This window comes from Haliaeetus albicilla, chromosome 5, assembly GCF_947461875.1.
Source record: "Haliaeetus albicilla chromosome 5, bHalAlb1.1, whole genome shotgun sequence".
Classification (NCBI taxonomy): domain Eukaryota; kingdom Metazoa; phylum Chordata; class Aves; order Accipitriformes; family Accipitridae; genus Haliaeetus; species Haliaeetus albicilla.
Window position 1 is genome coordinate 30,130,337 of NC_091487.1, and position 23,575 is coordinate 30,153,911.

At 36.4% G+C, this 23,575-nt stretch overlaps 1 protein-coding gene across 5 annotated transcripts in view; it reads right to left on the bottom strand.

Annotated features, from left to right (window-relative positions):
- Window positions 1-1,188: 1,188 nt before the first annotated feature.
- The window catches only part of AKAP6 (A-kinase anchoring protein 6), a 291,528-nt gene continuing 269,141 nt past the window's right edge, over window positions 1,189-23,575 (bottom strand). For 4 of the 5 annotated variants that reach the window (XM_069784017.1, XM_069784015.1, XM_069784013.1 and 1 more), the window contains 2 exons: window positions 7,274-10,746; window positions 1,189-2,153 (listed from right to left, as the gene is read on the bottom strand). In XM_069784017.1, the coding sequence (XP_069640118.1) occupies window positions 7,315-10,746 (3,432 nt within the window). In that variant the 3' untranslated portion in view covers window positions 1,189-2,153; window positions 7,274-7,314. The remainder of the gene's footprint in view (window positions 2,154-7,273; window positions 10,747-23,575) is intronic. The other variant, XM_069784016.1, reaches the window with a different exon arrangement.

A 23,575-nucleotide genomic window follows, 5' to 3' on the forward strand; every position in this document is an offset into this window, starting at 1 on the left:
AGAAAAAAAGAATGATTCTAAACTCAATTTGCATGCCAAGACCATTTTAAAAATCATGTTTGAAATAACTCATAAATGAAAAAAATTGTCACTGTAAATATTTTACTAAACTTAGGAGTTATATTCCAAATTACTTTATATATATTTAAAAAAAATATTTAAAATATATTCAAGTGAACTTTAGCTATATAGTTATACATTTTAGGTAATTATAGTTAAGCTATTAGATTTGTACATGATACAAGATCGGAAAAAGCAGAAAACTTTATGGATTCAAAAGGCTCTCTTAATAAGCACTTTTTATTTACACTTTTCTTTAAGCTAAGAGTTGTTTCTGCTGCCCTACCCACATCATAGCCTACTCAAGGCTATGCAGTAGAAATTTAAATTGAGATAAATAATTTGCATCTTGTAGTAACAGGAAGCTGTTAATATTTTTGAAAACATGACGGGTTTTTTAAATACCTGTTCCTTCAGTGTTGTATAAATGTATCATCTGGTCAGTATAGTTCCTCTAAGCTTCTAGCTAAGCTTGTCAAACTGATTCACATTTTTTAAAGGAAGAAGAATGTTGAAGCATTTTGTAAAAACATTTAAATACTTGGAAAAATAATGATTAAAGGTGGTATAGGAGAGCATTCCTTGCCTTTTAACTTTCCTGATATCCCTTCCCAATAGTGTTTTTAGGAGATGAACACCATGTTTGCAGAGATAGGTTGTAAAGCTGTCTGCCTTATTTTGGCCACCCAATATAGTTTTAGCACAAGATAAAAACATGTACAGTCTAAGTAACTGAAACAGCCAACTGTAGAGGTGTCTATATAAATATATATAAGGCTTATTCAATATAATTATGTAAATGGATGAAATTTTAAGAATCGGACAACAAACTGTTACTGATAAACAAAGAAAAGGTCTGCTATAAAAGTGTGCCTGCTCATTGCCACTACTGCAGTTGGCAGTGTCCTAGTTTAAACTACTAAATATTTGTGTCCCCTCGTTTGGCCAAAAAGACCTGCAGAATCTTTAATGAAAAAGTTCTTTACCTCTGAGCCAGGTAATACAAATCTTCACCAGCTATAGAATCACACATCTCTAGGGAATATTTGCAAACAAAAACATATTCTTCTGTACTTTGATAAAGCATTCTGTTCTTGGAACGCAGGTAAAACAGATCACCAGTTCTGCTTTTTTTTTTTTCCCCAATAAACTATGTTTATTATGCCAATTCTAATTACCATGCAATCTAATGGTTTTAAGGCTTATATTTTCCACATCACTGGACATCACAAACATGAAAGCATTTTATACTGTCATTATACATCAATGTTTGCACTTGGTTATACATATATACAGAAATTATTCACACGTCTTAACCTTGCTATTTTCTCCTTTCAAACCAACATAATTTTACTGTGAAAGCAGCTTTTTAATAAATGGTATAAGAAATACAGCAAGGCACACATTTTTTAAAAACTTTTTTTCTCATTACCACCTCAAGAAGCATAAAAAACCAAAATGTTGTACTTAATTCAGTAGAATGTCAACAGTTCCTAATATACAACACCATGTAGTTGTTTCTTGAAGTGTTGCATAGATTAAATTTTAAAATTAAATAAATAAAATGCCATTTATTTTAATTGTTTAATTTTTAGATGTATTGAATCAGGACGGCTAATGACTTCTTTTTGCTGCAATCCAACAAAATTGTCACTTTAAAAGTAAAATAGTTTCAATAAGCTTATGCATTAGACACATAAATATTAAATTTGATACATAAAATAGAAGAGTATTGACAGGTACAGTTCTGAAAAGATGAACCAGACTGATCATGAATTCTGTGGAACTTCAAAACTTTAAAGAACAGAACTAGTGATAAGTAGTACAGGAGCATCCAATTTAGGAAGGGGAGGTCATTAGAGGTAGCTTGGGAGAGGAATCCATATGAAAGCAAATGGCCTTGCTACAATACAAAATGATCACTGAAATAGGACTAGCATATGCAGCCTGATCACAAAGCCAACATGGACAAATCACGTTTGGAAAGAAAATTTATCTTGGGAGTCAGTGTAATGAAAGGCAGTGATACAATGGAATTGGAGGTCATCCCAGGGTTTACAGGATGAACCTGCACCTGAATTGCAGCCAAGTTTCTAAAAGGAAACAAAAAAGTAATAGTAGGTTACAGAAAATGAAGTTTTATTTGCAAAACATAGCTTTCCCAGAACAACCACCGATAGTCATTAAATGGTCACATGCCAGAGCCTTTAATGCAGAAGCATACAGTAGGCAAACAATGACTTTTAACAGCCTGAGGTACAAGTTACTGTAAAAAATTGTATCGATGTAGGAAACACATTGATTTTTGTAAAGACTTTGTTCCTAAAGAAACAAGGGAAGTCATCAAATCTGACCTTTTCCCTGGATCCTGTCCTCATCCTTACCTGCGAACTTACCTTCAGCACACTCAAAAGTGCACCGATCAATGAAAACATAGGAATTTTCAAAAGCGAAGCAACAGAAAGATCTACCCGTCACTTATTTTAATATTTATGTAAACATGTAGAATGAGATTTCAATGGAGAGGAGGAAAGGATTGTCACAGAAGTGGTCCATGAATAGAATCGTCAGTGTCGTTACTGTGTTTTTAAATTGTAAATAGCTATTTAGACTCTTCTAGTACCAGCAATGAGTTAAATTTTCATACTATAGAATTATCCAGCTCAGAGTTTAGGGTTAAACTATTCATCAAAGAGCACAGGCTTATGATGAGGATTATGAAGAAATAACTGTCAGAATACAGCTCAAAGATTAGTGCAAAGTACATCTCATAGGCATTTCCTAGGAGGCACTCCAGACATGCATTATGTGCCTTCCAAATTAAGCAGGAATATCTGGATCTATCCAGTTACCTTCTCCTTTGATCTTATTTGCTGTAACTGACCCCCCCCCCCCTTATAGAAGAAATATACTTACATGACAATAGTGAAAAGCTCAACAGTTTGTTTAGAAATTAATGAAGAACTGATCTGAATAAAGGGGAAGACTGTATCAAAAGGTTTCTACAACTCTGGCATGAGTTTCACATATCTATAGTAAGAAAAGTCTCACTCATTATCTCAAGTATTGCAAAAATTATGTAATTCACAGACAATACAGGATTATCTGTTTATTTAATTTTTTTTTAAAGTCAAATACTGTAACGAGCTATAAAGTCAGACTGCTTTAAACTCTATAAAGAAACATTATAGTATCTACCTTCCTATAAAAAACTCTAGGAAAAAAATGATAAGCAAAGATTTAGATTATTCTTGTAGTCCCAGTCTCTAAAAGTAAATTATTACATATTAACTATTGTGTAAGCCTGTATATTATTTTTCTCCTGTAATGAATAATTAACTAACAGTCTTTTGCTTTTATGTATCATCTTTTATCTGTGGATCTCAAAACACTTTTCAGTGAATAAATCATGTTTCATAGGTCCCATTGATTATTATTCTCATTGTTTTGTTGCTAAAGAAACTGAGGCAAGGAGGCAATAAGTCATACAAAAAAATCTATTGCTGAGCAGGAAATAACAGTCAGGCCTTCTGAGTATCAGTCCTGGGTTTCTATAGTATGTGGCAGGATATTCTGGCTAACATTGCAGCACTGTCAGATAAAACCAATTTAGTTTTCCTAAGCCCAAGTAAAATATTTTTTTCCCTAAATTAAGTTAAAACTTAAGTTTAAATTACAAATTCTGCACAAAAGGAAGGCAGTAGCTTTTGGACTTGTAAGAACTAACAAATTACACACAGAATTCTAATGTATCCTCTAGAAAAGACTTTGGACATATCACATGAACCTCCTTAATGTATTGATCTCTACGCATATTGAATATGTGACTAAAAATTCCCACCCCATTGGTGAGTCATGGGTCACAGTGACAGCAGCAGATCGCATGATCTCATATACAGAAAGATAGTTCTTTCAAGCTGTCCCCTACTTGAGAAATAAAATCAGCATAGCTTTGTGAGCACCTCTGTTGAAGAGCTCTGTGTTGGCTCATACGAAAGACTAGTCAGTGCCGACAGAGATATTTTTAAGCCTGCTTATAGGATTGTTATTATTTTCCCATAAAAGTCATTTTTTTGTAGCACACTGCTAAATAACAGGATTGCAACATTTGGCAAAAATATTTACTTCACTATTACTTCTATTCTCCCATACAGCCAAGGCCAATACTAAAACAGTGTAAAGTCAAACTATATTTGAAACTATGCCTTTTTCAGCTTTGAATTCTCGGTATGCTTTTAAGGTACACATATACCATAGATTATTTTTCTCTAAGTATTGCAGCTACACATGGAATTACACATTTAAATGAGCTTACAGCACAGGTGCTACAGGAAAAATAATGGTGTTTGCCATTTATCTTTCAAATTAAATAATGTGTTTTTAAATAGTAACTTTTTTCATAATACACTTATGGGAACAACATTTATCTGTCACATTTTAAAAGATGTATTAGTAATAAATGTAAATTACCTTTGGAAAATCAGTAATTAGCCTCATCAAAAAATAAACAATCTGCCACCAAAAAGATAATCTTTAGCATAGTTAAGTATAATAACTGTTATTTGAATAAGTTAACAAATTAGGATAGATTGCTTCTGTAATTCATTCCCCATAGCATGAGAGATGAAGTTAAAGCACCAAGCTTGTGAATGGGGGAAGGGAGCTCAGACTTTAGTGAAACCAAATCTAGCAGCTCATATTTTCATTTTTTGATGTGCCAGAGATAAACTATCTGTATCCTAGGGCTTTACTACTGGGAATAATACAGTACATAATTTCCATGGAAAAAATGCTATATGCATCAGTTAATAACCAGTGTATCTTCCTAAATGTAAAAAGTTGGATGTAGTGTGAAGGGCTTTGTTACCTTAAAATATTTGTCAACCCCTGGGCAAAAATTAAAACTATAACATAACCCTATTAAGTTGTTGCACACAAACTTTGCATTACATTTTATTGCATTGTGGGGCATTTATTAATATCTCCATCCTCTATGTCCAATCTTAGTCCTTACACTAACTGCACATTTTCATATCCCAGTCTTATGTAAAACACAGCTGGCTACCAAGTAAGTAAGTTCTGAAGAGTGAGGGAAAGTTTATATAGTATTTTGAGATCCTCAGAGGAAAAGTACTAATGAATTGAAAAGACATGTTATCATCTTCATCAGTGAAAGAATGAGAACAAGAATAAAATCACATTCACTATAGTAAGTATTATTCCTCAAATTAATATCATAAAAATGAGTGAAAGAATAAAAAACCTAATAAAACAGTAATTTAGGAAAAGCTTATGTTTACATAATTATCACTTATCAACCACAGACTTTTGTCATCATCTCAATTTCCAAATAAAGGCTTCCATATACACATAATCCTTTTAACGTAATTCTAGAATATATAGTATCATCTATGAGTTTTGTATTTCCCAGTTGATTTCCATTGCTTCTCCAGTTGTTTGGATGTGTCCAAGTATTAACCTCATTGGCAATCAACAGGTCATGATAGCCACTTTCAAAGCCATTCAAGAAATATCCTCTTTGCTATGATGGTTCCAATATAATGCATTATTCAAATAGATATGTCTCCAAAGAGATAGTGGCAAGCTGTAGACTATTGCTGTCATAACCTACTTTGCTAGAAATATTTATGCATATGTGAATGTGTGAATGCTGGGTAAACCACCAATATGTGCAAAAGAAAAGCCCAAAGCATAGTAATATAATATAGCAAAATCAGGAAATGCAGAAGTTAGATATCTAATAGCAGCAAAGCAATATATTTCTTATAAATAGGCCCAGATCTTCTGCTATAGCTACATAGTTTGCAATAGGAGAGTACTACTGGTTTTCATGGGCAGTAATAAATAACAGCCTTTTCTCCTAGCAACATCATGGAATTGTAGCATAACTTAGGTTGGAAGCAAACTTGAACATCATCTGGTCCAACCTCCTGCTCAAAGGAAGGCTATTTTCAAAGGTAGATCAGGTTATTCAGGGCCACGTCCACTTGAATTTTGAAAATCTCCAAGGATGGAGATTCCAGAACTTCCCGGGAAAACCTGGTCCCGTGCTCAGCCTTGTGTTTTATTGGAAATTCCCTTGCTACAGCTTCTGGCAAGCAGCGGCATTTGGAATTGGAGTGGCATTTGGAGCTGCCATGCTGGCTCTGGTGTACTGGAGGAGTGTTTCCAAAAACTAATGGTATTCTATACAGCTATGCTGGCTTTTGGGTCACCAAACAACTAGTAAGGCTCAAAGCAGCAGTGCTACAGGCTAGGATATTATCCAGAAGTTGCTTTGTAGATCTTCTTTTGCTGTTAAATGTGCAGTTATTGTAGACATTTATGTGAGGACAGAAGCTCCAGATCTGAACTACTTACGAACTCTGGAAGAGATCAGAGCCACTTTTTCGTCTTAGGTTCCACCATGTTACTTATGTTTCAAAATGCTTACCACAAGATAGAACTGAAGCTTCCAGTCCTGCTGTGTGACTATCAGTTTCCATCTCCTTTGGTATTCAGGTCTTTATTCTACATTACCCTCACATAATACTCTTTAATGACGTTGCAAAGATTACTTATTTTGATAACCTCAACTTTTGACCTAACACTGTGTTGTGATAATTGTGTTCTTGATAATGGCTTACTGAACTTAAATCATGGTAAAATGACATCAAGAGATGATTTATTATCTCTCTACTTTTTCTCCAGTCTGCTTAGCCATTCTTCATGGCTTGTCTGGAAATATTGTAGAACTCAAACTCACTAATCACCCCAAATTCTTGTAAAACCAGAAGATCAGCTTCATCAAGTGCTTTTGAACACCTCACAAGGCCAGCTGCCTGAAGGGGATCAATGAGTAGAGCTGGCTTCTGGTTCCACAGCTCAGTTGAGGAGGAAAGAGGAGGCTGACATAGAAATATTATTTTTGAAGAATTCCCAAGTTCTGCAAGATAGCAGATTTGATGCAGAAGGGAGCAGCTCATGTCAGTGCAAAGCCAAAGGGCAAGAAGCAGTTAGAATTCACTGCATTTGTTGACCAATGGCATGTAAATTGGGATTATAATGTAATCAAAACAAATGATATAGTACTGTCATAAAACAGAAGCCTGGATGGTGATTAATCTCCATTCATTGTACAAAAATGTAAAAAAAAAAAGGGGGGAGCAAAAAAAGGTTAAAAAAAAGAATGTGCAACTTGCAGAGTACATACCTGTTTTTAGGATAATGTATGTGCCTGGAGAGAGTTACATTCTATCTGTGCATATTTATATGTCTTTCCTTATGAAGATTAAGGAGATTTTCTTCACAAGTAAGAGTTTTACTGTTCTGATGCAAAGCATCCTTCTTCTGTGAATGGCCAGGCTTTAACTGAAACTCTATAGCTGAAGCCTCTTCAGAAGCAGCAACACATCCTTTGGGCTCTTCAGATCCAGGTGATTCTCCTGTACTACTCTTTTTAGTGCTAAGCTCTGGAGAACTATTTTCCAAACGTTCAGTTTGCCCATCTGAAATCAGCAAATCATCAGCAGCATTTTTCAAATTGTTTGATGCACTTTGTTTGTTAGGATTGGGGATGTTCATATCATTGTCACCATTACATGAGAAAGATAAATCCCTACCTTCAGATGAAGTTTTAATTTCTTCTAATGACTCTAGAGTCACTTCACCTAGTGACTCTGGAGACGTTTCAGAAATAGTGTTAGAAATATGTTGCTGCTGCTCAACTCGTGCTTCAGGAGTACCATTAGAAATGGATTGCTGCTGCTCAATCCGTTCTTCCTCAGGACAGGCTTCAAAAAAGCATTCAATATTTTCTCTTTCATCTGTGAAGTCCAGTGGCACAGGAGTGCTGCTCTTTTCCTCTATGTATTTGATTACCTCTCCACAGTCACTATCATGAGAAGAAAGTGAAAGATAAGAATAGAAGTCCCCTTTTCTCAGCTGAATGGGTCTGTGAGAGTGTTCTAACACTTTTTCCTTGATCTGTGCTAATGAAGCTGGAGCAGATGACTCGCATTCAGGTTGTGACTTACTTTTTAAAGCTGTTGATGCCATGTCTATTATCTCCCTCACAAAATTGTGTACTGAGCCATCTTCTATGTTTCTTTTATCAAAAGTAGCAGATTCACAGTTACAGCATGAATCAAGACCATTGGCTGAGGAGTCGCATTCTGCTTCATTGGATTTCAAGGCTGTACAGCAATCAGTTGATTTTTCAGTAATGCTTATTCTATGTTGTTGACCATTAGGTAAGGATGTTTGTAAAGCTGTATCTTGTATGTCTACACAATTAATTTCTGAGGAAGATTCAAGACAAGGCTTTTTAGCAGGAGAGGAAGCAAGAGAGTGATGATCAGGCTGAAGATGTCTTTGACATTCTTTCGGAGGGTTTCTGGATCCATCTGATGACAGAACAGTCTCCTTGCCATCCATATGTGAATCATCTGAACTGTCTGTAAATGCTTCACAGACACAACATTCATTTTCAGCTTTTCTGACACCAAGTGATGCATGAGTTTGGGGAGTTGCTGATGTTCTAACAAGACCTTCCTTTTGACTGCCAATAGTATTTCCAACATTGCCATTCTCCATATCATCCACAAGCTGATCTTTCACAACCTGAGAGATATCTTTCATCAGGTGACTCTTTGTCCCTTTTTCACGTTCACGTGGTACGTTCTTACTATTGCCATTATTTTCTGATATTTTCTGTACTGAACCATTCAATAGTGTTTCAATGCTTAATGTATCTGTGGCTTTTGATGTCTCATTACTAACTTTATTGTGCTGAATTTCATCACTGAGGTTACTTTTTCTCTTCTCCCTTGTCAAAGAAAATTTTGGTCTAATCCAAGTCTGGAGTTCATTTTTTATATAATCAAGTCCTGAAATTAAATTGCATTCTTCATAAATATCCTCATCAGTTGCTATACTGGAGTCATCATCTTCATCTTTGATACCTAGCTCTTCCTCAGTTAAGGTAAGGGTGGAACTTGAAAGCAAATCACTGTCATCTTCATCATCAGTACAAGCAGAAGTGCAGGAGACATTAACAATCATGCTGACATTGACATCGCTCTCATCAGCTACAGATCTATTAAGATGTTTTCTAAATGATGCATTTGAATCTGGCATTTTATTTCTGTGCAGTACAATGTCTTCAGAGCAGAGAGAAAGATCCTCGCTGCTGCTGAGTTCAGTGAGAGAAGCTGCTGAGTCTTCGTTGATTGAGGATGCAATGTCTAGAGACAGCTGTCCAGTAAAAGACATTTTTTGAGAGCTACTTTGGAGTGTTATATCAGAGATGCTGTGCTTTATCTTTTGATCTAAAGGACTCTGGATATTCTCTAAGCGGTTCAAAAGATCTAATGTCCTTTTGCTGAGCTCTCCAACAGAATCACTGCTTGCACTTATGTCTCCTGAGCCATGATGACTAAAAAGATCTTCATTGCTTTTGTAGGAAGTCAGCCAGCTCTCCAAAGAGGTGCTTCGCTGAAGACCGTCTCCACCTTTAAAAATACCTGAGCTGAACAAATCACCTACTACAGACAGAGATTCTAATGAAGAACTACGAGATAAAGTTGAAACCTGTCTTGTACTCTCTGTAACAGTTAATTTTCTTACAGTTTCTGCAGATTTACAGGAATTGGGATCTGATTCTCCAGGGACACTTGCCAGAGTATGGTCATGAATAAACCCATCTGGTTGTGACTCTCCAGCCTTATGTTCAGATTTACCAGGTATTTTATCAAGACAAATACCATGAAACAAACTGCCCGCTGTATGTGTTTTTTCAATTTGTGATTGTTTCATTATCATTGGTAATTTGAATTTGGAGCCTTGAAGATATGAGTAATCATAAAATGTAAACACATCATGTTTTCCTTGCAGTTCTTCTAGACAAACAGGGTTACACATGGTAATGCTGTCCAAATCCTCACCATTTTCAGTTCTACAACATGCAGAAGGTGCCAACTGGAAATCATCTGAGAGACTAGCATGGTCTTCTTCATCTTGCTTTATTTTTTGTTTTATTACATCAACTATATCATCCACTTGAGTTTCTGCATGCCCAATTTCAGGATTACTCTGAGTGCTTTCAATATCATTTAGCAAAAAAATTTCTGAATTATTTGTAGTTTCTGTATCACATTCACTCACTATGCCACTCTCACTCTCAGAATGCCTGCTTATGCTTCCACTCTGATACATATAGTTATATGGTTTTGCCAGTGTGGTCCCCCCTATTAGATCTGGCAGGGATTTGGTAGATGAAAATGATGAGTCTTTACTAAGACTTTTGTTTAAAATGTTAGACTGTGTTACATTGGAGAGTTTGGATGTTTTTTTCAAAAAAGGCATGTGTTTTTTTTCTGATAATTCAATATTATGAAGACTATAGACCTGATAGATGTGAGGATTTGGAGGGGAAGTAATGCTGGGACAATAAAGAGGACTTCCACGATCACTGATACTTTTGTCTTCATTCACATCATTATCACCACATCCTCCTGAAGTAGGTTTCTGGCTTAGATCATCCTTCTTGAGTTCCTGATCAGGATCACTTAAGTCTTCATGAATACTGATCAGCTTATTACTTATGTCAGTTTCATCCCATTCTAGTGCATCTTCACTTGGACCATTTAGATCCATCAAACTGGGATCAATCACGTTCAGAGGCTCCTGTAAAAAAAAAAAGTCAAAGATTAAAAATATTTACAACTGTACTTTAAATGTGCTTCCACTGAAATCATAGAAGTAAATTAATGGAAGTAAAGTGCATTTTTGGAACAATGACCACTAACAGGCTTTTAATTTTGTTACATTTTGTGTACCATTAAAATGATCAATTAAAATGAAACCTATTAAATTTTACATGATTTCTTAGTCTTCTTAGAGTTTTTTCTTACTTCCTGTCAAAATATAATACAGAAATTTGACTTTAATCTCTTTAATAGAGGTTAATTGTGGTTAGTCATTTTATATGTAACAAGTTTTAACCATTCTGCAGAATCACATAGGAGTGTGATAGTGTGTTAGTAAAAACCATGCGATTAGTGCTTTATTATGTTGGATATATGAGAATGTCTCTTAGCCTGCTTAAGTTTAAAAGAGTTAAAATATAAAGGATTTATTAAAGTATTTTTGAAATGTTTATAACAAACTTTTGTGTTGTCAGCCTTAAAACAACAGATCTAATGGACTGGAAATCACAAGACTTGAGAATTTTTTATTAGAATTTCTATTTATTCTTTACTTGATAATAAAGGCAGTATTAATGACCAGTAAGTAAGACTAATGAATGTTAATATCTTCAGCTGTAAGAACAATCAATCAGTCTAATCAAATACTACATGAATTTCAAATATTGTCTGTGCTGACACCTTTCTCTGGGAAAGGACTGATAAATAATTGAGCTGAACTTAGTTTGCTCTTTTTAAGACTTTTGTAACTTTCCAGTAATATTTGCTATCATGACTCAGAACATATAGTATCAAGAATTGTTCCTTCTAGAAACACATGTGGGAGAGGAAGAACACCCTGACAACATTTCTTACTCAAATGTGATGTGTCAAGTGGCCAACAGTATTGACTCACCTTAAACCCCTCAAAATAAGACAGAAGTGGTCCATGATTTTGGGGCTGGTTCTCTGAGCATAAATTAATTTTACTTTATTTTTCTATTTATTGAGAGGCCTCCATTTTAGGGAAGACTTTGCTTATCCAATAAGTCTTGTAATAGAAGAGTTAACTAATGTAGAATTGTTTAGTTTAAGTCATCTTAACAGCTGAACAATGATCACTGTATCCAGAAAATCAGGCACTTTTTCCAAAAAAACTTTCAACTATGATCTCTTGTTCTCTCGCTCTCTTGAGCTTTCTTGGAGCAAGTTTTGTTTTTCAAATACAGCATTGATCACACGCCAAACAGCAATCTAAATCACAACAAACTTACAAAGTTACTGAAATACAAGCAGATAAAATGAGGCTGTAGTCCAATGAAGTGCAATTGTACACAACTTAGTTACTGACTTAGATTCATCAAGACTCAGCCAAGGTTAATTGTGCAGGGGAAGGCATGTATCTCTGACTTCAGTTCTCAGCTGGGAGCTCTCTCTCTGAAGTAGGAGCTAAAGCTGCTCAGCCTCCCAATCATGGGATGTTCTCCAACAGCTCAATAGTTTGGGCACTGATTTTGGGCATGGGACATTTTGCCAGACTGGGCATAAGAGACATGAACCAGGTTCTCATTCTCTCAGGAGAAGCCCTACCTACATGCTGTTCTGAAAAGGAGCCTGCTTCTCCTGTTTCATTTTACATAAAACAATTAATTATTAATTGGGTCATAGGTAGATGAGGAGAATTTTATCCTGCAGTGCAGTGTTTAGCACATTTAACTGGCAAGAGGCACAGATAGGTCCAAATCTCTGCTCCAGTGTCTAATTATGGATGTAGGTGGCACTGTTTCTGTGCAAGACACAAGGGCTATCACATCCCAGTATGTCCAGTAGACCAATGGCTAAAACACTCAACAGGCATAAGGAAGAATTATTTTCTCTAAATTGGGCAGAGTAGCTATCCACCATTCAGCAGGGTAATACTATTATTAATATATTTGATAAACCAAGACATTCTCCATGTAAGATAAATCTGTGTCCTCATGCTTCATTGGGCTTAGCTGTAAGGTAGGTCCATGAGTACTGCAGCTGTGTTAAGATATTGCACATAATCATGGGCAGAAATACAGGTGCCAAAGAATTTTTTCCTCCTTGGCAGGTTAGGAGGGTTTGGGGATTTTGAGCATCTGTCATGTCTAATGTTCAAGGCTACAGGGTCTTTGTGGACATACCTACGCCAAAGCTTTTATGGAGTAAATTAGTTAGAAACCTTTTTTTTTCCCTGTGAGATACTGGTTAGTGATAGCTTAAATGTTAAATTCCCATGAAAACACCCATTGGCTAGACAACTAGAGCTATCAGAGCAGTTCTGTACATTGTGGAGTTCAGAAATCCATATTTGGATTTTCCAGTTTGCCATGTTTTCATAATGGTTCCTGGCTAGTACTTAGTTGGACCCAGTCTCCCAACTTTAGTTAACCCTTAACCAACCTGCAAGTAAAAACTGCTACAAGAGAATGACAATAATTAGTTAGTTTGAAAACCTGTTAGATTAAACAAGAAATCAGCTACAACTACTCATTTTGTCTGTGGCATGTTTTACGACGTTGTTGTACTTAGCATTAGGAAGACATTGCTGTGAAAAGCTTCCTAAACTGCACAATTTTACTGTTTTAAGCTTTTGCCAGCTGCAAAAAGAAATTCCCGAAGGCAGGAAATCAGCAGCAGGTTCCAAGGATTTTATGTTCCATAGAATCTGATTTTGTTTCTCAAAAACAAAACATTTGGTCCTTATTGGTCAGGAAGATAACCTTCCCCCTGTAAATCAGCACTTGGCTGCCTTGTTTGTTCTGCAAGTCAGATGGACTAAAACAATAAAACATGTAGAGTTGTGACCTCAGCCCATTCATCTTCACTGAGTGCTCCTCACTTCAAAGCCTATTTTTTATTCTTCAAATGCACATGCTTTTCTGAGGCCTGGTGCAGACTCAGAAGTTTTGCAGGCATAGCTATGATGGTAAGGGATTTGATTTTTTTTTTTTCTTCTGATTATCACAGCTATACTTGCAAAGGCTCTTATGTAGATTTGGTCATTTTACCAGCATAGCTTTCCCTATCCAAGGAACTGACTGAATTGGTATTAGTGAATTACTACTTTTCTTATGAGCATCATCTCCCTTGAAGTACAACTTCAGTGATTATCCGCTACATTGGCAGCCCTTCCCAATTACAGACCAAGTTTTAACTATGAAACAAACCACTCAGCTTAAAGTCACAAATATTTTGTGTTTGGCATTTTTAGCAGGGGTATATATTTTCCCTTTCTTTTTTACAAAATTTAGCGAGCTGCTCAAACCAGAAAGAGACTTTAGACATTGAGGTAGTTGTTGGAGAGAGCAGCACCATACAGACTCTTGAATAAATCTCTGGAGTGAAGAATGGAAGGTGGTGTCACTCCAGATTATGTTTGCACTGACAGCAGCAGCAAAGTAAAATCAGGAATCTCTGAGGACTATTTTTCTCATGGCAGATGTCTCCTTATCAGGCTACTCAGTGCACAGGTAGGGTGCTGGAGGATTAGAATTATCATGATAGTAATAGATTATTAGGTCTTGGCAATAGAACATTTAAAATTCCCCAAACTGAACCTTTACTTGGTGTTATACAGCAGACGGGAGGTACAACACCATAAGTGTCAGCTGGTGTCAGAGCTAAATTCTGATTGCTTGCTTTACTGGGAAAAAATACTGTTGTTTCTTCTCCTGTCTGTCTTGTTTTTCATTCCAAAGAAAGGTATAGTATTGCATAATGCATGTTTTACACAAAGCAAACAAATCTTCTATTGCCATATCCAGTTGGTAAAACTTATGTGAGGGCTGCACCATGTGTTTTTATCCCATTTCAGTTAATGATGAATGTGGCTTTCCTACAGAGTTTGCACTTACACACTCCAAAGGATGTTCTACCTAGCCTGGTGCAAGGTATCACTTCTTGAACCACAAATACCCAACAAGAAAGGGGTCTGTCACAGACAGACATACTGGTCTCCAAATATAAGACAGACTACAATTAAAGAGAAGCTTTGAGTGTGCTACAGAGCTTCGGCTTTCAATGGGGCGAGCCCTGTATGCTCAAGTCCTGGCCTTGCTGAAGTCTGTGACAAAACATGCTGCGAAGGTACCATTCCATCTGGCAAAAATTCTTTGGCTACCAGCTGGTGTGACTAATTGCACTAAATTTCCCAGAATTTAGAAACTTGGTTTTTGTATGTGCAAGAGTGTACATGTATACACATGTATACATGTGTGTGTGCGCTTATACACACACATATACATGTGTATACGTGTGTGTATATGTCATCTTTCTAAAAATGGGTATCTTTAAAGTAGGTTAGAGTGACTTTATTGTTATAAAGACACTAAATACCACTAAAGTCTAGAGTAGATCTTGATGGTCACATGGTTCACAGTAAAAGAATGTAAATAGTTTTGACCAAGCAAGTAAAAAATAACTTTGCAGTAAGAACAAAAAGATGCCCAATATTATGCATATTCCTATTTTAAAATATTATCACTAGATAAACTACACTTAGGAAGCATTTACTGTTGCATGAAAAGTTTCTAATATAATTAAGCCAGAATCAATTAAATTACAGGCTCAGAAGAGTGAAAGGTTGAATTAGTTCTAATGCATTTGAAAGTGTTACTTTAAGGAGTTTGGCTATTCCTAATTTGAACCCTGAACTATTTTGCTCAGGACAGTATTCCCATTTCAGTGGGATAACTCATGTGACCAAACTTAGGTGTGCACTGAAATGCTTGTAGGGTTGGTGTTTAATGGTTAAACAGATAATCTGTTGAAAATGTTAATGGGAAGAAATAAGATTATTAAGCCACATAAAGACATTTCCTCAACCCTAGCGCTCTTTAAGGAAAAGTCTCAAAAATGCATTTTTTCATTTGTTTCTTTTACTAAAAACACGGATAGTTTTGCTTTATCTGCAGCAAATTTTATTAAACAATGATTCTCTGTTTCAGCTTCATTTGCATGTGCTACTCTAGTACAGATACTTTGTGTTGGTGAAACAGGCCTGTAATGTAACCCCTACGTACCATTATATTTTTTAAAAGGAATTAACATGAAAAAAAGAGCTTTTACAATAATAAATACAAACTCTGTTCCTCCCTCCCCTGCAACATATCCTTCAGTTGCTGTGGACAAATTATCCAAACTCAACTGCGCTTAGGGGCCAGGGGAAAAAGAAAGAGAAAGAGAAGAAAACCATCCCCCATCTCCAGGAATGTGTGCATATTCAAGGAAGACAAACATGATTTTGTCTTTTGAAAAATGCAAGCATGCCAAGTACTTCTGCTGAGGGAAATAGTCATGTGTACAGTACACACTTCACCTCTGCTTCACTTCAGTTCATTTTCTAGATGGGGTTCCCTATACCATAGCCCACAAGAAAACTGTCCTTATTTCTCATCACCAACATTTTAATATGCATGACCATATGCATAATATTCCATGTGCATAATACTGAAGTGACCTGCACATTACAATATGGTCTCAAAATATATGGAAGCAGTATGCTTTATCACAGATCACTAGAGAAACTGATCATGAACACACATATTTGTTATAATACCAGTTAAAAGAAGAAGGTACATGTTTATTTCCTGAACAAATAAGATCCAAAACATAGTTCACACTTTCTTTTGCTTCATTTTACAATTATTATTGCCTCCTTCAATGAAATAATATGCTCAAGCCTGCACATGCAGAACTTGTGCTTTTCTGTGAGGCGTTACGGATGCTCACACGCATTGCCAGGGTCCTACATGGGTGGTTGCCCGTACAGATTCCTGTACCACAGGAAGGACGTGGACTCCACCTCTGCTCTCTGCAGTCACAGATGTCACCTGCAAGGGTCTCAGTGCAGGCTGGGTCTTATGGGAACAACTGAGGTTCCATCATTGCTCAGGTACCTGTCTTTATGACGATGTTTGAAGTTCTTGATAATGCCCAGAAATAAAAGTCTAGAGTGTGGGATAATTAGAAAAATAGATACATAGTGAACAAGAGACACAATGGGGCTGTTCAATCTGAGCCAGAGGCACCTGCAAGCAGCAGGCCTCAAGGATGCAGCGAAGGCTAACTGTTGCTACAAAGTTTGATGAAATAAGCACAAAAAGCTAAACAAGATGGGCCTACGTGACTGAAAGCAGGACACCAGGCAAGACAAAGACAGGAGGAATCATTCGCGTGATCAGAAGACCTTATCCAATCGAACTATTGCTTTAGGCGCGTGGACAGCACTTGCTAACCAATCAGTAGATGGCTTGCGCATGGCTATGGTATATAACCAAATGTTACGCAGCAATTAAACGGAGAAATCGCTTGATCCACAGTATCTGTGTTGGTCCATTTCTCCCCAGGGCAAGTCCCTGGAGATGCGTCGTTTCTCCTAGATTGTCGCGACGGGAAAGCGTGGCACTAGAGGATAGGATTGTCATATCCAGGTTTTAAAACTGATAATTTTCTTTATCATGATAGCTGTTTTGTGGGCACATCTTCTAAGCAAGAGATGAAATAACTCCACTGACATTTTAAGAGGGTGCCCAGCTGAAAACTACTAGTCTCTACTAGCCATAGAAGTAATTATAAAAGTCAGAGAAATTGGCCATTCTCTAACCGTTCTTCTGCTATTCAAATGTCACTTGATAATGCTAGGTAACACTCTGGGGTCAGTCATGCCTGCACATGAGTCCTATGAGGGTCTTCTTTCTTGGTAAGGTGCTCGCAGTGCCTGATGGCCAAAATAAAGAGTGAAAGGCTCCAGCCCTTCCAACACACCAGCTGGTTCAGACAAGCTGGGCTGGAACAGAAGGTAAGCCGTGTCAGCAGAAGGCCTGCAGGAACTACCTTCTATCACAGGTCAAGGCAAAAACAGGGACTCAGAGTGTTTAGTCCCCGCGCTGTGCCCAGAGTATCACTGCTAACACACTACCTATTATCTATTTTCCAGCCTCTATGGAAGCAGTGGCCTCTTTTTTTGCCACCATATCCTCATATGGCTTTCTAACATCTCTGGTTCTCATTTGCTGAAGAAGCCCTTTAAATGTTACTAGAGAGCAGAAGAACATCTATAACATTTTTATATCGAATCATATTGTCATCCAAATAGGTTTACAATCCCAGACCTATATTCGAAGTTGTGTATTTGGGCTTTTTTTTGTGCTTTTTTTGTGATGAGAAAACTTGGCTACATGGCATATTTTACTGACTGTTGTTTTTGCTGCTTTGTAGTTTTCTTTTCATCTGTCAAGAGGTTACATGACAGGTTTTTTCGCCCCTGAATGTCATTTTGGACTCACCTTTACTTCAGAGGAATATATGATTTTCTTTGTGCAAGAATCTAACACAAGCCCTTTATGAAACTCCTAGAAAAACATTCCTAGCTTTACCCAAACCCCAAAAGGTTGCCATACACACCTAGTTCAGAAAAGAGCAAATCCTGGCACTCTACTTCAGATACATGCCCATGCAAGTTGGTGGGAGTTCATCCATGCCAAGTCTCAGAATTTGACCCAATCAAAGATAAGTCTTTATGATTAAGACAAAAAAATCCACCAAAACCAGCTATTGTTTGTCTACACTGCGGAATCTCAACACGATTTTTCACTGGTAGGCCTGTATTAACGGCAACTCAGTTGCATTCTGCATTCAGATGCTCATGAAACAAGGTTGTATTAGCAAAGCCACAGTGGCATAATAAAATCACTATTGCTTTGTCTTTGTACTAGTTAAGAGGTCTGCATACTCATTAAGAAAACTTTCAATTTAGTATGATTTACATTGGAACTGGTACTCCTTTAACAGTGTATTCTCAGTTAAACCAGAACAACTCAGTGGACACTATGAATGGACTCAGTAGACACAATAGCCATCTCCAGCCTACAACAGGCACATCAGGACACCTGGAATCACAGAGTTTTTAACAGCTTTGTTTCAGCAGAAATGAGTGTTTGTGAGAAACACTGAAGAGTGAGAATCACCATAGAAACAGCTAGATATAAGGTACAAAAGAATAGGGCATAAGCCCTTGGGAGCTTGACCTTGGGAGGAACCTAGAAAGAAAGTTTTCTCACTCAGAGCTGGAGGAGAAAGGCTTGAATTTCTAAATAAAAATTCTTCCTGTATACTGGAAAGGGAGACTTTATCTGTTATTTATGAATAACAGGACTGCATGAAAAATATCTGGCTCTATCATCAGTTTCTCCTCCTCATGAAGCAGTTGAGAGACTACCAAATTTAGCCTAATTCATGTTATCAAAAAGGACATACTTTTTTCCTTCTATTTAAATTTTCAACACAATTTCTTTGTAATCTCAGTTTAGGCACTTCCTGAAGTCGTTGATTCACCATCTGTAAATTTGGGATATTGACTAGAGGGGAGTCAATAAGCATGTATTGTCAAGTCAAAGGCTGGAAGAATGCTGCATATTGTACGTACTTGCACAGTCTGCCCACCTATGGATTTCCAAGTGTTAAGTTAAACACCACAGTTGTCAAAAAATGGCAGAGAGTTCTTCTGGTGATGAATCAAAATTACAACAGAAAGCACCTAGAAGCTACAACAATACAACTGTTCCTTGCCATTACACAGCCTATATCTAAGAAGAGCTGCTTTTCAAATGTTGCAAAATAGAAACACCGGTCTTATCTCCAAGTATAAGAGGTCCCTAGGAAGAGCTCTTTCACTAAGATCATCTCATCCTTGAACTTCCAGATTTTTTTTCCTCTCTCCATCGCTGGTAGGTGACGATGTTTATAGTTTCCTCTGTACATAACAGATGCCAACACAGCCCTGAACTTGGCTGGCAAAAAAGGACTGGAATTTTCAGTCTAATATAGGATGTTGAATAAATCCTGTGCAATGTCTCAAGTACCAGTGTTATATGTGCATTTTGGTTTGGTCAACTGAGAAATGATTTAACATAAGCATACTTTGTAGAAATTCACTTAGAAGAAGACCAAGTAATGGACAACCCATATCTTGTTATGGTGAGAGGTTTATATTCACCTGCCTTAGTTTGGCTGAGGACAAAATTACAGTGGGGAAGTACCTCATTATTACAAAACCACTATTGCCATTGTTCAACTTTCTTCTGTTACAGGAGAGTTTATTTTAAATGTTACACCATTTAAACCTGGGCTCAAATTGGAACATAAACTGAAGCTTTATGTCTATCCACAACGGCTATTTTCAGTGCTGGTGAGGCACGAAAAGTCTAATGAGTACTAAGAGTTTACAAAGAGCTGTAATAACTGAGGGGCACAGGGCTATTAGTAGTAACATTGTTAGAAGTGTTGTTGATATACAACTTTAAAGTATAGAGCTCAAAGTCTTCCATGCAGCAGCTCAGGTTTGAACTGAAACTGAATGTTTGACATGCACCTTTTTTGTAATGCTTAGAGATTTCGGAACGGTTGATGGCGTTTGGTTTCACACTGAAGCAATATTCTTCCCCCCTTTTAAAAATAAAAAAGTATTTTTAAAATAAAGCATCTTTCTGCATTGTTCACTAAACCTGCTGGATGAGCTGTGACTCCATAAAGTTTAGGAACTCATTTATTATGTTGTAGATCAGACACTGCATTTATTCACACAGTGCATCTCTAAAACCTAGCTTTCATTAGAGCTGTGGGGAGGCCCCGTCTTTCTCCCTTTACTCGAGAAGGTGAAGCTCAAGAAGATAATTAACCATGAAACAATGAGGAGGCTTGCTGGGTAAGCACTAGTGTGAAAACAGTTACTCCTCACAAAAGAGGGGAAATTAGCTGGCTGGATAAAAAAGGAAGTGTCAGACTGGAAGACTGAAAGGACTGCAAGCATAAGTAGATAGCTCTATGCATCATTAATGCAATTTTTTTAACACTTAAACTTCACTGCTTTCTAAATTTAAATGCTTTTAAATGCTATGTGTTAGGGGAGATTAATATGCCATTTTAAAATAATTTCTCTTAAACTTTCCATTTTCATGTTTCACCAGTTTTAGTCACCCTTCCCACATATGAAAAAAATCACTGCCTTAGCATTGTATTCTTGTTTACAAAGCCAATGTAAACAGAGCATTCTAAAAAGATTCAGTTTGTTCATTGCATTTTACAAGCCCATTATTTTACATTAATACAGATATTTTTATGAACAGAAAGTTTGTTTTGATTTTACTGTTTCACAGAGTAAAGACTTATCATGTGCGTTTCCTTTCAAAACTTCCTTCTACTCGAACAGTGTTCCCTGAAGCAGCCACATTTTTGGCAGAAATTCAGTTATATGCTATGCCAAAAGAAATAGAATAAACAAACACTGCTTAATGCAGCTGGCTAGGTAATTTACATATTACTGCACACCAAACACGAAGACCTGAATATGGATTAGGGCTACAACGATGACACAAATGTCTTATATGTAAGGAAAAAAGAAATTCAGATCATCATTGCTAACGATTTACATTTTATTATTTAATGTATATTATAGTACCTCTGACACATAAATTTATGTACACATTTAAACATTAAGTAGATATATACATTATGTTTTCTGTGTATTTTACAGAAAAATGTGCTAGAAATATCTTGAAAAACTGTTAATTGGGTACATTTTCAAAGTTTTCTTCTGGTGAAAGCAGACTACCTAAATGGCCACATCCCAGTCTTTGGAAATAGCAACCCCCCCCCCAACACAATGAAAACCCTCTAGGCATTCCTTAAAACTTCTTTGTTATACATAAAAATATAGTATAGGTAGGCCTCCAGATCTACAAGTTCATGTGCTTTCAAAAAGCATCTGTCATTTTGGGTGAGATCAACAGTCCATTCAGCTGAGTCCATCTCCTGCAGTGGCCAGTAGTGAATGTTTATGGAAAAGTTAAAAAAACCTCAAACACATAGAATGGTATAGAAGCTGCCATCACAAATTTGAGCAGTCAGCCAGTGGAGACTTTCAGAGTTGGAATTTAATAAGCATTAATTGATGTCTCCTCCATTAATTTGTCTAATTACTTACTGAACTCATTTGTATTTTTGCTATCCATAACATCCTGTAGGAACAAGTTTCACTTTTATTACACACTGCATGAAAATAGCATTCCCTTTTGATTGTTTTAAATCTCCTGCCTGATAATTTCATTGGCTACCTGTTACTTTGTTAAGAAAAAGTGTGAATAATTGTAACTTATTTATTTTCATGCATTTTTAAAATAGTTTTTTATTATATTCCTGTCTGCTTACAGCTGATGCAGCTCCTAGAACATCCTATAATATTGAACAATGAAACACTGATTATGCATATACTTACTGAAGGTCCTGCAAATACATTTCCATAATGGCTGGAGGATTGGGGCCCTATCATCCAATATGGAAGACCCTTGTAAGATGGAAATAATTATTGTACAACCAGAAAATAAGGTTTCTTCCTCTCTTTCTAAAAACTATTTTGTTTGAGAACTCTTGAAACAAAATATCAGAAAATTAGCTTCAGTTGCACTCACATACCATTTCTTGCAGAACTGGAGTCATTAGAGATGCAGTGCAACAAGTCATTAAATTAATGAAAAAATCACAAGTTTGTGACTTTCCTATTTCCTTTAACTCTAATTTTTTAAACAATGCTGGACTCAGTCATGATCTTATGATTAGTGGATATTAGGCATCTAAATAAAATACTGACTTCATCCTGTAATCTGAACACAATGCCCTGAAATAAGAGTTGCTACCTGCTGAGCAGTTTAAAATATCTGGCCCTATACTTAAGTGCCTAAATAGGAATTGAGTTATTTTGAAATACGACCTCTGTCTTGAAAATAAAAACCTAGCCATTTTTTCCTCTTTCTTTTTTAATGAGTTATTTTTGCCATTTAAATGGTGTTTGACAGTTCTTTCAGATCTGCATGCATTGGAAACATCAGATTTCCAATTTCTGAATATTTTCTTACTGAAACTGATTATTCCCAAGTATTCACTTGAAGATTTTACACATCTTACAGTTTTAATGAACATTTCAGGAGCAGGGAATGTCTTTTTATCAAAGCTCTGGAAAGTGCTTTACCCACACTGTTTTGACCATTATTTAATTTGTAGCGCGGACAAAAAGATGAATAGATTGATAGATGGTTGGTAGAATATATGCCACTACACTATAAAGGCCTAAGCCTGCTACTGTGATGTTGACTTTTTCCATTATAAAGTTATAAAACCCACATTTCTAGATTTTATAGGACTGAATTCTGCTGTCTTAAAACCTGAATTTTTCTAATTCCTTGTTGAATATTTATTTTAAAAAAATTGTGGCAAGTTGATTTACTAATGTTGTAGTTATCTATAAATGCAAAGTTAAGAATGTTAGCTATGCCACTAATGAGGGTCAGATGTTATTACCTATGAGAAATATGACAGTGTTTTCATGATCACATGTTGAATTAGAGAGCTATATGATAAACTGGCATTTTTGAAGGCCTCACTGGCATTCTAAATGTCTTGAGGGTTTGTAAACACCAACGATTTAAAAAACTCGGATCATCAGGGAAGTATTACCAACTTTCTACCGGCTATGAAATTCCCTCACTTAACTCCAAAACAGCACCAGTCTGAAACACAGCACTGACAGTAGATAGCCGAGGAACAGAAGTATCTTCTGGCTACATGGATGAACACAGAAGCTTTGTATACCCCCAAAAGAAAAGATTTCCAGCCTCTCACTGGGTGATACAGCACCACTGACCAGTCTTGAAAGTTCCAGAGATATAATAGTTTAAAGTGTTCAAGCAATTTTAAAATACATCAGTTTTCCCTCTCTCTGAATTTATACCTTTGAACAGATTAAAACTGAA